The sequence below is a fragment of the Chelmon rostratus genome, chromosome 23 (assembly GCF_017976325.1).
Source record: "Chelmon rostratus isolate fCheRos1 chromosome 23, fCheRos1.pri, whole genome shotgun sequence".
NCBI lineage: Eukaryota > Metazoa > Chordata > Actinopteri > Chaetodontiformes > Chaetodontidae > Chelmon > Chelmon rostratus.
The window spans coordinates 17,079,806-17,096,520 of record NC_055680.1 but is presented as its reverse complement, the minus strand read 5'-3'; the positions used below and the strand labels follow the sequence as shown (position 1 = coordinate 17,096,520).

The following is a 16,715-nucleotide window of genomic DNA, read 5'->3' as shown; positions in this document are numbered from 1 at the left end:
CTCTCCCTCCCTCATTCCTCTGATTGATGGCTCAGAGACAGGTGATCAATAGGGGGGGGGTAGAACATCCTGACGCTTCTGTTTCTGTGTCCGTGTGTCCGTCTCTGCGTGTGTGTGTGTGTGTGTAAATACAGTAGAGGAGGAAACCCCCCTAAGTGAGGACCAATTTGTCAGTTGTCAGAATGAAATGGGTGAGGGTTTAGATTGAGATGCGTAATGGATTATCCGCTCATATGTGTGTGAGAGATAGTGAGGCAAAAGTGTTCATGTGCATTTATGAGAATACCTGTGTGTGTGTGTGTGTGTGTGTGTGTGTGTGTGGCCCAACCTTTGTCCTTTGTTATTTTCTTGATGGGTGCAGCAGGGTTGGGCAGTGCAACATCTGCATCAGCTGACACCAATCCTGTAAAAGAAAAAGCAAACTGAGTGGTTGTGTGTGTGTGTGCGTGTGTGCGTGCGTGCGTGCATAAACACACAGTATGTCTGCATGCATGTGTATCTGTGTATACAGTATCAAAGACTTTGTGTAGAGTAAGTTTGTATCTGTGTGTTCCAGAGTCTTTAGATGCATGTTCTACATGTATATACTGTACAGTAGTACGTACAAAGGTATGTGTATGTATGTACTGCGTGTATGCATACAAGTATTTACATGTGTCTGTAATGAATTGAAAGATACATGCATGTAAATTAAACTCATTGATATGCGGATGAGTTTACTGTTTTTTTATCACATGGGTCTGTGCATGTTTAGTACAGCTGCAACTTTCATTTTCATGTTAGTAAGTGGAGAAAAATATCAAAAATTTTCAAATGCCTTCAGGTTTTTTGTCTGATAGAAAATTTTCAAGTTAATATTAAAGATGAGGAAGGAAGTACACACATTTGAGAAGCTGAAACAATTAAATATTTGACATTTTTGCCTGAAAAGGGACTAAAATGATTAAAATGATTAATCAATTTCCAAAATAGTTGAATAATTTCCTTTCAGTTGACTCACTGCTGCAGCTCTAATTTTTGTTTTTTTACATGTTTGTCATGTTGGGGTGTGTGTGTGTGTGTGTGAGTGTGTGTGTGTGTGTGTGTGTGTGTGCATGTGTACGCATACCCAGTCTTTCGGGCGAGCTGGAGGCCGAGCTGCTGGGCTGCGACTGCAGAGGAGTGTTGGCCTCGTCAACAGATGGAGAGAGAGAGGGACTGTCACACACTCTCTCCTGGAGAGAGAGAGAGAGCGAGAGAGGAAGGTGTGAACTGGTGTAGCAATAAAACAAATCATACATGTAAAAGCATGAATGTTTTTTTTCTCTGACTTTGTCCACAACAACAATTGAACAATAGATTAGCAGCTATCAGCTGTGATTTTAGAAACACCAAATAAATAAATGTGTCATACTTGAAATGTTGTTGCATTAAGGGACTGTGGGATATTTTGCTTCTCATCAGTAGTGTTTCATAGAGTAAAGAAGATGGTAAAGAAACACATTTCCTTATTTAGAGCATCAAACCATCTCTTATCACATAGTGTAGTCGGCTACGTCTGAGTGAGAAGAAAAGCAGCTAAACGTTTCTACTCATTAATTCTATAATTTGTCATCAGTCCTTCACAGTGATGGCAGGCCCTGGTAATCAATGGGAACCAGTATCCACACATCCTAAAAGAACACATTAAATTTCTCCTAAAGAACCTTTATATGGAAAAGTATAGCAAAACTTCTTTATTGGGGAATACCTCAAGGAACATGCTTGGGCCCCCTGTGGTTGTCATGTAAAAAGTGTATTTCCTCGAGCTTTTCTATGGCTTGAATAATCTCCCAAACAGAAATCAGTAAATATACCTGGACTGCTGTGGACACCACTGATGTGTAGTAGCCTGTTTATACGACTTTGTGCAGGAGGCGTTCCACACGTTCACAGACATGTTGTAGCTTATTGTAACGTAGCGGCGGCACAGAAACAACAAACTGAAGGCATGCAGATGTCTGCACAGAGCTGAAGTGTGCGCCATCTGATGGTGAAATCTAGGCGACACACATTCTTGGCGTGTGAAGCGTAATTTCGGCTTTAGAGTGCGTTTTACCTTGATGACAGGTGCGCGGTGTACGTGAGTGTGTATCTGCTGGGCTGCGGCGGCCATGTTGGCGATGGTGTTGAGGTGGTTCATCTGGGACATCGCCATGGCTACAGACGCGGGCGGCAGCCCCATGGGCAGCAGAGGGTGGGGCATCATCATGAAGGGCAGGTCCAACCCTGAGGGAACAGCACAACATTGGACAGGTAAACAGGCTGACTGGTAACAGGTGATAGTGTCATGATTGGGTCTGAATCATCCTGGAAAGGCTCAGTGGTTCACAGCGAGGTTCAACACTTTGTGAACGCTTTAGCCGCTGACTCTGGTTTTTTATGATTTAAACAGCGTGCAGACTGTTCTGGAATCAGGGTTGTACCGTAAAGTAAAAGATGATTTACTTTAGTAATTACACACATGAACAGCTTGTCCACTCGTTTAACTGATGCTGTTTCTGCAATGCAAAATGAATAAGTAATAATAACATTTGCAAACATGCATTATTGTGGAGAAATATGGATACACCTTCTATCAGAATGTGGACTGTAGCTTTGGAGAGACTAACATATATTGTAAAAAAGAAGGAAAAGAACTTTGCTCATTTGTGGAGAAACTCACGACCTTGAATTGTAATTAATACAATTATTGTTATTATTATTATTATTATCTGCTGTTGTTTTTGTTTGTTTGTTTGTTTGCCAGATTGGGGAATAATGTTTTTCTATGTTATTAGTTAAATTGTCCATGTTTAAATCAATGTGAAAATCTCAATAAAAATATGTTTAAAAAAAAAAAACATTTGCAAACATATGAAGGGTGATTGCTTCACTTTGCAGCTGCTCTTTTAAAAGCTTTTGGAAAACTAATATATTTCTTTTCAAACTGTAGCTTTTTCATAATTTTTCTGCACAAAATCACCAAAATGAGCGTGTCTTTAGTGCAGTGGGAACGCTGGCGATGATTAACAAACAGCAGCACACGACAAACCATCAGTCATCTTGGTCGCCAGGCTGTCACGATTATTTAACACGAGTCCGTCGTCTTGTTGTGTTGTTTGTTTTTCGGTGCATGTACCCGACACTCTGTGGAAAGACGCATTGATACGGATGCACGGTTGGATTTTCCACTTTGGCTGCATTCTGCGGGTTATCGTCACATCAGATCCGTCTCCTCTCTGTGCTTTTAAAGCGTTTTCTTCGCGCTCGCCTCCTTGTTAAACTGCGACATGAAGCCTTTGTGAGCGTCAGGCAGCGGGGAGACACTCGCTGCTATTGTGTCTGTGAACTCGGGTTGAACTTAACCTTGAGGAAAGCGAGAGGGAGAGGTGTCATCCGAGTGTCAAATGTCTCGCTAATAAAAGTTGACACAGCAGAAGGAGGGAAAGAAGGGAGAGGAAGAAAGGAAGAGGAGAAAACGTGGAGGTCGAAGGGTGATGAGGCGAAAGAAAAAGGAGGTCGTTATTTCATTTCCTTTTTTTCTCTCTTCCTGATTGTCACTTTTCTTTCCTTTTTCTACCCCCCCTTCTTTTCTTGCCTCTTTTCATTCCTTTTTTCCCTGTTCAGTTTTGTCTTCTTTATTTACTCATGTCTTTCCTTCCTCCTCTCTGTTTTACCGACACACACCAGCTACATCACACAACACTCCGCTTGTGAGGACGTTCCATTAGCTTCAATTCATCCTTTAACCCAAACCTCCTAAAAAGCGTAACCTTGACCTTTGACCTCAAACCCCCCCTGACCTTAAGATAGCCCCCATTTTTAGAGGCGAGCCCCCGCGAGACGAGAAGCTGTCACACACAAACGCACACACACACACAAATGGCAGCAGCTGCTTTCATTCCAATGAAACAATAACACTGATTGCTGTTGTCGTGACGACTGAAGTGATAGAATAATCAATGTGAGTGTTTGTCGCCTCCCGCTGCCCAGTGTGTGTGTGTGTGTGTGGACACATTTCTTCTGCAATAAGAAAAAGAGCGAGTCCGAGTGTGTTTCTGTTTGTTTGCTTGTCAAAATGTGTGTGTGTGTTTGTTTGTGTGGTGTTGATAAATTGAGTCATTTAGTAGAGTGTGTGCTGATTAATCCAGGCAGAGTGTTAATACAGGAGATGGGAACAGATTAAATGGCGTACATTAACAAATATTGCCACCCCTCTAAACACACACCCCGTGTGTGTGTGTGTGTGTGTGTGTGTGTGTGTGTGTGTGTGTGTGTTGTCTGTTTGGATATCTATCATTATATATGTGAGTGTGAGCACTCACTGTTAGCCAGTAGCTGTTGCTGCTGCTGGAGCTGTTGTTGATTGACAGCTCCGATGGCCGGCCCCCTCCCGCTGCCTCCTCCCGCCGCACCGCCTCCTCCTCCTCCTCCTCCAGCTGCTGCTCCTACTGGTGCTCCTCCTCCACCTCCTGGTCCTCCGCTGTGGGCTCCAGCAGGGGGGCTGGTCAGACGCTCCTTATCCCAGGAACACTCACTCCCTCCTGGGTAGAGACGGACACACGGGGGCTTGTTCAGACCATCATAAAACCAGACTTTATGAATGAAAATAAGTTTGTAGTAATTTTTGAAACAACATCCTTCATTCAGACAGAAATAAACATTTGTTCTGACATGACAACTGAAGCTAACATGCTATCGAACCACTAATACTACGATAGCATTCTCACTGTAGGACGTAAGCTAGTTAGCCAGGCGTGCTAGCGTGTTAGCGGTTTTTGGCCGTTCCTCACACAGCTGCTCTTGTGTTTTTGGTTTTGGAAAGGCTAAATTAAAAAGTGCCCGGTTTCAGTTGTGAAGCTGTGATTGGTCAGTTACTGTTTGGGGGAGGAGTTAAGTCGAGGAAGTGGAAGTAAAATACTTAACTAATCACATTTATACCCAGAATCTGCACTGACAGGGACTGTGTGTAGGAACCCGGTGTCGTTTAATGTTGATGTTCAATTCATTCTAATTATCCGCTGATATTCAAAATAAAAAATCTATTATTTTGTTTTTATTTTAAAAAATACATGGATTTACAAGGGTTTACTGTAAAAACAATGAGGAGGAAAAAAACATTTATGACTCTTTATTTGGCTGTTTGGAGAACAATCAGGTTTAACTGAAAGAAAGAAAACGATCCCTTTTTCCCAACGAATTGTCCACAAACAGAGTTAAATATCAGTAAATCCATTTGATTTTAAATCCAATTCAATTTACCAGATTTTATCCTCAGGATAAAGTTTCTTATCTTAAAACGACTGTTGTCTAAAGAGTGAAACAATCACTTTCTCTCTTCACACCTTCATTCCTGTGCTCTGCCTCTTCTCTCTCTCTCTCTCTCTCTCTCTCTCTCTCTCTGTGTAACGCTGCCTCTCTCGCCCTCCACATTTCTCTCTCTGCTCCCCCGTTCCCTCTCTCATCCATCTTCATCTCCCTCCATTAGTTTGAATTAGCAACCGTCTCTCTCTATTATTGCCTACTGAATTCCCTGCGCTCTGTGTGTGTGTGTGTGTGTGTGTGTGTGTGTGTGTGTGTGTATGACAGCTGGGCCTCATCCCCTCTGCCATTTACACCGGGGAAGAAAAGAAGTATAAACAGATGGGCAGATGTTCTCTCTCTCTCTCACTTCTTATTTTTTCCTTGGCCTTGTCTTCTCCTTCTCAGCCTCTCTCTCCTCTCTCTCCTCTCTTCTGTCACTTTCTCTCTCTCACCTTTTATTTTTTGGATTATTTGTACTTTCTTTCCTTCTTCTCTCTCACACACTTCCTCTTTAGCTGCCACAAAAAATGTCTCTTAAGTTACGAGTTTGGACTCAAACGTTTGTTGACAGACAGAAACAAACTGTCTTTGAGGCATCATTTCACTTATTCCAGCCATGTCCAAACTATTCCATAAAGGGCCGTGTGGCTGCAGGTTTTCATGTCAACCAAGGAGGAGCGCACCAGGCTGGACTCATTTAATCAGCTGATCTCACTTTTCAGCTGATAACTAAGGGATCCCTTGATGTTGATTGGTTGGCCTGGTGTGCTCCTCCTTGGTTGGAACGAAAACCTGCAGCCACACGGCCCTTTATGGAATAGTTTGGACATGCCTGACTTGATTCTGTTCTTTGCTGCTATTAATTGCAATTAAAAAAATTCCATTGGGAAGCTGATCCATCCTAAACTTTATATACAAAAAAGCTTTTAGAATAATGTACGTATAAATATATTTGATTCTATTTTTAAGTTCCTACGTCTCTGTCTTGGTCCTTGATATTATTTTTGTCTGTAACAACTTAATTTCCCCGTGTGCGATCAATAAAGTTATTTCTGATCTTATTGCACCAGCATGTTACTTTGCTGGAGACAATGCTGCACCATTGGCTGCCTTGTCATTTGGACTTCAGTTGCTCTTCTGTCATGTCTATTTCTATTTTTTCTATTATTTTATAAACTTCTGTCTTTGTGCTGCAGCAGCAGCTCAGGTGATCAATAACGGGGGCTTCCTCCACACAGGACAGCGTCTGAATGTCAGCGTTTTGACCAGATCGCGGCTCATTGGTCCATTAACATTACAGAGAGCGGGCGTAGCTTCAGCTGGCACATCCTCAGCTCTCCAACGCCATCAAACCTCCATCTAATCCGGAGGCGCGTTCTTATTTTACTGTGAACGGAAGTGGAAACATTAAAATGCATTTTCCTTCTTTTCACCTGCTGCCATGTTTTATTTACTTCAACGACGAGCGAGTTTGTGTCCCAGAATAACGATAGAAAACGTCTGAGATTAGTCTGTGAGCATTAAAACTGAGAACGAGCTGCAGAGGAACCGTTCACGCGTGTCGACTTTAACCTCGTTCGCCTTCAGAGCCTTTAAACGTGAGCATGGATTCAGCTTTTCACGCTTGTTTCAGTCGATGTTTGTGTCACATTTGAACTCAGATTACGGCAGATTATCGTATCTTAAATCAATCTCACAGCGTCTCGTCTGAGGCCCACGTCTTTCTTCTCTCTATCACACTTCCTCCCTCTCTCTGCCTTCGTCTCTACCTGTTTTCTTTCTTCCATCTCTCATTGACACAGATATGGTTTCCACTGACACGTTAATCTGTCCCTCTCTCTCTTCATCACTCCTCTCACTCATCCCTCGCTCCAGTCTGTGTTTTTCTCATTTCTATAAAGAGAAAAAAAACAGATACGACTGTCAGGAGGAGCCGAGCGATCGACTTTCACCCATCAAACAGCAAAACATCTTTTCTCCCCCTTTTCCTCTCGCCCTAAATATCCCTTTCTCTCGTTATGAGTCTATTTTTCCCCGCTGTCCTCCCTTACTTTCTTTTCTTTTTCATTCGTACACTCGTTCTTCTGCTCTATTGTGTGCTGGACTTTCCCAGGCCGGTGTGAGTGTCTCTTACAAAAAAAAAAAAAAAAAGGTTGGACAATGAGGAGGAGGCTTTCCACGCACTCGCACAACAAAACAAGAAACGCTCTGAATGAAACAGAAGAAGAAGAGCAGGAGGGAATAAATAAAAAACGACAGAGCGACGGAGAATAAAAGGAGAGAATAGAGTAACTCTATCAGCCCGTTTGCCAGGTCAGCTGAAGAAAAGGAAGAAATGGAGGAGAAAGAAAAATGGAAACCAGTCTGGGTGGAAACAGAAGGAAGGACAGCTCGCTCTCTCTCTTTCTTTTCTCTTTGCTTTTTGTTTTCTGTCTTTTTAATAATTCAGAGAAGCAAACACAGCAGAGATGGAGTGGTCCGGAAAGTGTGTGTGTGTGTGTGTGTGTGTGTGTGAAGTCTTTGTTTTTCTATATGTCACTTTGTACTTCAGTACCTTTTCCTGACGTAGACGTTCAGACTGAACATGATAATCTGCCATCACTGCTGCCAGCCTCCACACTGTTGTCTCTTATTGCTGCTGTTATATTATTATTATTATTATTATTATTATTCCCACACGTGCAGCGTAACTAGGACGTTATTGCACATGTTCAACTTTTTAGAAATATTAAGCAGTTTTTAAAATACAGTGATCCCTCGCTATAACGCGGTTTACTTTTCACGGTTTCGCTACTTCACGGATTTGCATCGTGTATTGTGTTCTGCATTCTGATTGGCTAAAAAGTCACTCCTCTTCTTCTCTACCTGTGCGTCAATAACGTTGCAGTTTAATATGTACACGTACGTAAAACAGCTTGCCAGATTTACATTACGTACGTGCAAATTCTCTTGTAATTTGGAGTTTTGCCTATCACTATGTTCTTCTCCTGAACAAACACACCTGCACCGCGGGCTTCAAAAGAAGAAAACACTGCAGAGCGGAGTCAGGATGCAGCGGCTCAGTCTGAAGAGCAGTGAAATACACCTGAGTCACTATTTGTCCGACTGTACTTTGTATTTTTGTCATAATCATTTTTAATTTTCTCCTGTTTAATCCAATTACTCGGGTCGCGGTGGGCGGTGCTAATCTCCGCAATTTGAAGCCTTCTGTTCACATCGATGATTAAAATTATTGTTTGACAGTACAGAAGTTATTTGTTACAAAAAAAACGTTTTACTACTTTTATTTGTGAAACAAATGCTTGAGCCTGTAAAATGGTTTGTTCTTTCTTTTAAATGTATAATAGAGTATTTAATTGTATAATAATTGTAAAAAAAAATAAAGGTTTCTACTTCACGGATTTTGCCGATTTTTACGTTTCTTTTTGGAACGTAACCCCCGCGAAAAACAAGGGTATACTGTACTGAACTTTTAATGATGGTGGTCAATGGGTGCACACGCTCCCTGTGGACATGTGCTTCTTTATTCTGTGAATGTTTTCAGTCAAATTATTTCCACCTTGAAAGTTAAAGTTAAACAAAATGAATGAACGGCACAGTCTGGTCGGAGAGCTCTCAATCCACGGATGGAAAAAAAATAACCGAGCCAATCGCAGCCAATTAACGGTGAGGGCGTCATTCCCAGCCTCACCACTAGATGCCACTAACTTCAAAACACTGGTCCTTTAAATAAAGAAATGTTGTCGTTTAAAACGATGATGAGATCTAACAAGAAATGAGAGTTGAGGTGAGAAATCCGAAGCGAGGAAGCAAAAGAAAAAGGGAGTAAATGACAGTGAAGAAGACACTGAATAGTACTGAAACCCGACCGGCCAGCACGTAACACACACACACACACACACACAGAGTCTTGTAATCGAGGTCTCCGTCATGTCTCCGTACGTTTGCAGTGGGTGTAAACGTTGAAACTGATCTCAGTGAGGAGATGATCTGTGACGTGAGTTCAGGTCGAGTTTCAACACTAAATAATACTTTCTCTCCTGTCTTCGGTTCAGTTCGTGGACTGATGCTCGGGGGGGGAGGAAGGTGGAGGAGGGAGAAGCGGAATGAATGAAAAAGAAGGTGGAGGAGGAGAGAAACGAACACTTGTGACCCTGAAAGAGTGAACAGATTATTCTGATCATTTCACTGCAGCTGTGTGTCTGCACTTTCTTACACCGTGAACAGACGACGTCGTCTTCTGACATGAGAGGTCAGGAAGTGTCTGATTGGTTGGACTGGACTTTGTCATCTGACTGTAATTAAGCTGCCGCTAACAATTATTTTAATTGACGACTGATCGACCGTTTAAGCGATTAGTTTGGTTTTGGTGAAAAACATCGATCAGTGTTTCCTTAAGTTCAAGCTGACGTCCTCAAATGTCTCATTTTGTCCACAACCCGAAGACATTCAAGTTACCGTCACAGAGGAGTCAAACCAAAAAATCCAAGAAGCTGGAATCAGAGAATTTTGGGCTTTTTTTCTTTATTACTAACACCAATTAATGTTTTTTTTAAAGCAGTCGGCGATTAATTTAATAGCTGACAATTAATTGCTGCAGCTCTACCTGCCATATTCACTGTGACCACTAGAGGGCTTTGTCACCGCACGAACGTATCGTTTTGCAGCACACGTAGGGAACATGAATAGACTGCTCCATAGATACGGATATTTCTTTCAAACAGATGGGAATTTTGACCTGATGGTGGTGTACGTGTACTCAGTTACTTTTCACCATAGTGTGTGTGTGTGTGTGTGTGTGTGTGTGTGTGTGTGTGTGTGTGTTACCTGTGTTGGAGTGTAAGTCATCGTTGTCCGACTCGTTGCCGTTCTGGAGACTCATCATCATCTTCATCTTCTGCAGTTTTTGGAGCTCGGCCATGGCTGCTGCTGTCAGGCCTGCAACGCACATACACACACACACACACACACACACACACACACAACTGTTACCTTCATCATCATCATCATCATCATCATGACAAACCTCATTAGCAGCACACTCTCAGAAAACCCATCACAGCTTCTGCTGACTCCTCCTCACACCTCACAGGTGTTTCCTGCCTTTACCCATGATGCTTTGCAGTCAGCTGTGACACACATACTGACGCTCGCGCCCGGCCGTCGCTGTCGAAATTTCTATTCAGTCTGAGCGTTTTGTTGAAGTGTTCCAGGGTGTGAGTGCTGTTTCAGACGCCTCGGGGCTGACGTATATTCACTGGCACACACACACACACACACACACACACACACACACACACACTCTTTTGTATGGACTAAGATCCCTGGCTCTGTGCACTGACCTGGAACTGACTTCTATACACAACAACCAGCAGAATGAGAGCGATGACCCTCTGTTGGTGTGTGTGTGTGTTTGTGTGCTTCATTGTGTAAATGCACTATTATATTAGTAAGTGTGCACGTGAGCTTTCGGGTCCTGCTGAGTTTGTATGTACAGTTTGCTTTCATGTATAAGTGTGTGTGTGTGTGTGTGTCAGGATGTATGCATGCTTATCTGTGCATAGTTGTATTTGTGTGTGTGTGTGTGTGGGTGTGTGTGTGTGTGTGTGTGTAGGTCAGTTGGTTTTGCCCCAGTCACGGTTGACGGCCTTGGAGGAATGTCCATTACACACACAGTACAGTTGTCTGCAAGCTATAAAGAAAACAAGATAGAGGGAGGGGAGGGAGGGGGGAGAGGAGGGGGAGGAGTAGAGGGAGGGAGGGAGGAGGAGCTGTTGCGTTGTTTGAAAATTAATTTAAAGCAGGAAGGAGGGATGGATGAGAGAGGAGAATGGGGAGGTGACGGTGTTGTGTGGAGGTTAAACTTAGAGCTCCTCAGTTATTCAAATTTAGTTAAAAACTAAAAAAATCTTCATTTTTTTCTTTTTTAAACAAACCATTCGCTCTTTTTCTTACAGATCACATCATTTACAGGAATTCAACAACATGAAAACTCAACTTAACCTGATGCGACTGTTGTCTGATTTCACTCACTTCTCTCTTTTCATAGCTGTCGTCTTTCTTATAATGTGATGTTTCAGCAGGACGGACGATAAAAAACAGACGCACTGAGGATCGGTTAAGGAGGAAAGTTGCAGTTTGTTGATAAAAGTCGCCATTGAAGACGCCGTGAAATGGTCTTAAGATGTACTTCCTGTTGAAACAGGAAGTTGGCGTGGGGCATGTCACACAGAGGGATCATTGTTAAACTGTAAACCTATTAAATATCCAGTGAAGGAGAAAAGTTGTGATGGCTACATGTATGTCCACACTGACTTGTATTGAGGAGGAAACCACTTCTCCAACCTACAGCCTTGGTGCAGCTGCATTAGCAGCATGCAAACCCCCACTGACTCCCCAAATTTCCCCGGCTGGTGATAAATAGAGTTTTATCTTATCTTAGATTGTGTGTTCACCACCAGAAAAACAGCCAGATGGGTCGGCACGACATATATTTAGATTTATTATTAGGCCTCTAGTGGTTGTAGTAATTATGACAGGAGCAAAGGAGGAAGTGAGGTGACGTAGTATAAAGAGCTAGAAAGTCCACCCATGGAGGCAGGTGGGGTGGACGGATGTGTCACCCAGGAGGAAACTGTAATGTGGTTATTTTAACCCAAACCAGGACCTTTTCCCAAACCTAAACCGTGACAGAAGACTGATGCGCCCGTTAGCGGTTTTAGTTTTGCTATTGATGCAAATTAGCTGCTGAGCTAACCAGAACATTTACAATAAAGTTTTTAAAATGACAAAGTTGGTGTGATGTTTATTCTTCTTCATGTGTCAATAAACTGTGCAGGAAGTAGTCACAAGTGACAGTGACAAGTGAAAGTGACAGTTCGTGGTGTCTTCAAAGTGACTACAATTAGTGTCACATGACTACTCGATCAGCGACTTTACTGCGGGGGTTCAGTCTCGCTAAAAACACACCGTTCACTTCCTGCTCAGCGCCGAGCAGCAGACAGACGCAGTTCAAGACTAACGTGAACGTACGGAATATTTAGCAGCTGAAGAGCCGGATATTTCCGTCAAGAGTTGGTGGAGACCAAAAACAGAGCAAAAAGAGAGGGAATATAGTCCGAAACACCGTTCACCATATCAACTTAAAACGTGATGATGTAAATGCTTTACTGAATTCATTTATTAACCAGTAAGTTGTTCAGTTGTGACCGTTTCAAACTGAAGACTCTGAGTTGCGACTCAGAATCCAGGAAGTGATGAACGATGTACAGTATGAGCGTGTTTCAGCGACTGTGTTGAGGAAAGGCTGCAGAGTCAGAGAGGAGAGGACAGAAAGGAGGAGGCCCGGTCCAAGAGCCCGAGGCCGAGTGACCAGACGTATTGTCTGCTGTCCTGCTGAGAGAGAGCAGGAGGAAAGAGATGGAGAAACATGATGGACGAAAGGAGGCCAAAAGCGAAGAGAGGAGGAGGAGGAGGAGGAGGAGGAGAGGACCATAAGGAGCTTCTGCTCAGCACCACAAACGTAAAATGAAGGTTATAACGAATAGATCCAATCAGATGGAAAAGAAAAAGAGTTTTTTCATTCAGAAAATAAAAACCAGATTTTTCTTATGATATGAAATGATCCTGGTGTTTTAACATACAGCTACTTTAAATGTATTAATTTGGTTTTCCTTCAGCAGAGGATGTAAAAACGCTCATGAAAAATTCACTAAAGGTGAAGAGAGTGAATAAAAAGAAACGGAGGCCGAGGACGGGGAGAAAACGAGGGAGGGAAAGAAGCAGGATTGATGTGAAAGGAACGGAAAAAGATGGAGGCGAGAGGATATAAAGATGGAAAGGCGGAGAGAGGTCTGGAAATGGAAAAACAGTCAGAAAGAAGAATGAGTGACATGAAGAAGTGGGATGGATGGAAGCAAAGAGGTCAAATAGATAAGAAAGAGGAACAGGGAGGAGGAACGTCGGGAGGTGTTTTATGAGAAAACATGGAGGAATGAAGAAGTGAGGAAGAAAAGATGGAGAAATCAGTTTAAATCAACAGTAACTTTTCTCAAATTCATTTAACTGTTTTATAATGCTTAAACTTTATTTACATTAACATTATTAACTGTAAAATATCTGCATATCTTCTAAACTGAATTATTAATTATCAATATAGTTAATTGTCTTCCTATCAGCGAATCGATTAACTGACGAATCTTTCAGCTCTAAAATGAGTAAAAACTCTTTATATTTAGGATAAAAAGTGAAACTTTTACTCCGAAATTAGGAGGAAAACTTGAGAAAAAGTGAATCACATGTATTGAAAGCGTGTTCATCATTTCCTCTTTTAAAATAACTAAAAGGCTACAGCCATGCTAGCAGCTCTGTAATGTTATGTTTTGTGCTAAGTGCTAACGTCAGCATGCTAACATCCTCACAGTGACAATGCTAACATGCTGATGTTAGCAGGGATAATGAGTGTGTGAATGTATGTCGCTGGTGAAACTGAAGTGTGCGGAAATGCTAAACGTCTATTTAAAATTGGTGAGCTAACGGCAGCCTGAGCAGCTAACTGGCTAACTGAGTGATCTGTTTATTTATTACCATCAAAATGAATCTGGACGTGTTCCTGAAACTGAAACCACGAGACCGTTTCTTTGACGAAGAACAAGACCAAACTTTTAGTCGACTAAATGTGACAAAAAAACAGGATGAGGTTGATTCAACGTGAAAAAAACAGAAAAAAGGAGTTTTTCAAATCTAAGAATGAACATTTGGTGACCAAAAAAAAAAAAAGATGAGAGAAAGGGCGGGAATAGAAATGGAAAATGGAGTCACACATTGATTACTGAGGAACACCTTTACACACACACACACACACACACACACAGATGTGTATACAGAAAAGAGCCACACACACACACACACACACACACACACACACACACACAGATGTGTATACAGAAAAGAGCCACACACACACACACACACACACACACACACACACACACACACACACACACACACACACACAGAGTCAGAACGCCCGCTTCGCCTCAATGCAACCAGAAGACAATCAATAGTGAGGGCAGAGCCACAATACTGTTCTCCATCATGACTATCAAACACACACACACTCTCTTTCTCGCAGATCGATGGCTGTCCGCTGTGTCCACGGTTACCGAGCATCGACCCCGTCGCTAATGGCGACCACGGAACCTTGGGAATTAGTGTGTGATTGATTGACGGACTGCTTCAAAGACACACGCATCATATGGAACCTCTGTGTGTGTGTGTGTGTGTGTGCGTGTGTGTGAGAATAAATATATTCCAGTGTGTGTGTGTTTCAGCGGTCCCCTGTGGGCTGTCCATACGTTGTTTACCCATCTCTTTTTCCTTCACGTGCATTTTAATGCGATACGAAGGACGAACGAGGGAAAGGAGAGTGGAGGAAGACGGGAGGGAGGAACGAAGAGAGGAAATAAGGACAAACAGGATTACGACAGGAAAGAAGTGAATCGTCAGCGTAACGTGACAAACCTCGTCAGAGAAATCAAGGGGGACTCTCCCTCCAGTGCTCACACGACGGTGACTTCGATCCGCCTGATTAAAGAGACCAGTTTGAGAGGAAAGGAAGTCTTCTTTCAGTTTTCTGGGCCTTTACGTGCATCCGTTTAGTTTGTAATCCATATAGCATTATTTTCAGCCATGCTAACAACATTAGCTAGCATGGCCATGTGGTTCGTCCACCACTTCAGTTCACACTGATATTATCTCAGCAACTATTGGATGGACTGCCGTGAAATCTGGTACAGATGATCATGGTGCCAGCAGGATGAGCCCTAATGACTTTGGTGGTCCTACGACTTTTCCTCTGGCGCCACCAGGAGGTCAAACGTTTCACTTATCCAGTAAAACATTTACAAAATTGGATTAGCTCAATGTTTGATATTAATGATTCCCAGTTTATGAATCTTAATGACATTTGGTCGAATAAACTAAGAAAAAAAAAACAAGAATGTTAATATAACACGTTATGAAATCAACTCTGAACAGACGAGGAAATATTTTTTTTCTTTCTACCGAGAATTTAGCAGAAATGTGTTTTTGTACTGTGGGTTTAAAATAATGTGTTAACGACCACTCTCTGCTGTTTGTTCGTATAAAAGACCTGATTAAATTAAGTTTACATAAAAAATAAAAAGTGTCACCTACAAAATTAAAAAGGCCTTTTATTTTTTTAACTTCTGTTTTGTAAACCCTTCAATTTAGTTTCTTATTGTCTAAAATCAGTATCAATCCATCAATATATTTAAGATATTGAAGTTTTGAATGGTAATATGTTTGATCTCTAAGTTAATCTTATGAAAAACTTTGCAGGGAAGCAGGTTCGATGCAGTCTTGGTTAAAACCGACTGGAGATTTTGAACTTCTCGATAAGTTTCACTCTCATGTGATGAGTCCAACAAAACGTCCTGTGTTTTTGTACGTTCAGGACTCTGCTACATGCAGTCATGTCATCAACGCCCCGCCCGCCATAAAAACCGTGTACCCTCTCCTGCTACTGTAAGGCCTTTTCCAGTAAAAGCCTCCAGCACATGGCAGGCGATGCTCTAAATGAGAGCTGACAGTGTTCCTCCACAGCACAGTGCGTCAGGATGGTCTTTAATAGCTTTGAGTTTGCTGGTGGAGGCTGTTGGGTGATCTTCAAGAGTCCTGAACCCCCCCCCCCCAAACCCCCCCCCCCCCCCCCCCCCACACTGAGCTCGCGTGAAACCCACCCCATTTGGCCACGGTTGTAAATATTTAATCCAGTGCACCTACATCTCTGACGAAGTGCTCTGAGCGCGCTCTCAGAGACGGAGTGACACTTTGAATAAAACAAACAGGAAAACAGAGAAATTGCTCTTTGTGTTCTGAATTTAGAAACACACTGTTCTGCCTGTTTTTGTTTTTCTTTCTTCCTGCGAGCACTCGGAGTGCCAATTTACAAATGCAGTCGATTGCTCTTGTGCTGAGTCAAATAGATTTCAGCTACGCACTCGGGCACTTAGGTCGCCCATCTTTGGCTTTCACTGGAAGTCCAAGACGCCCATTTGGAACCATTTTACAGCGGCCATTTTGTGTCATCTCTAATAGACTCAGCCGCTGGCCTCACAGTAATTGTTTTTGCCAACTCTTTGACTTTAAGATGTTTTTGAGTCCGTAAACAGCTCAACAGGAAGTCTGCAGCACCGCAGTTAGTCCTCAGACTCAATCAGAACTTCTGGTTTTTCAGTATTGTAGGAGCAACTGGGTTTGTAGGTCGAACACTTAACTAAAACTAACGCTAGCAGTGTAGCGGATCTGTTAAACGTCAATGTGTAAGTAAATGTCAGAGGTTCAGTTCAATTAAAGTCATCAGTTCTTTTGTCTATTAATGCCAATAG

The 16,715-nt window shown here is 42.4% G+C and overlaps 1 protein-coding gene across 1 annotated transcript in view; it reads right to left on the bottom strand.

The window, feature by feature from the left end:
• The window catches only part of LOC121626564 (dachshund homolog 2-like), an 80,763-nt gene that overhangs the window by 12,567 nt on the left and 51,481 nt on the right, over positions 1-16,715 (bottom strand). The window contains exons 3-7 of the mRNA XM_041965144.1: positions 10,132-10,242; positions 4,326-4,544; positions 2,078-2,247; positions 1,109-1,214; positions 329-403 (exon numbers count right to left, since the gene is read on the bottom strand). Coding sequence (XP_041821078.1) covers positions 329-403; positions 1,109-1,214; positions 2,078-2,247; positions 4,326-4,544; positions 10,132-10,242 — 681 coding nt within the window. The remainder of the gene's footprint in view (positions 1-328; positions 404-1,108; positions 1,215-2,077; positions 2,248-4,325; positions 4,545-10,131; positions 10,243-16,715) is intronic.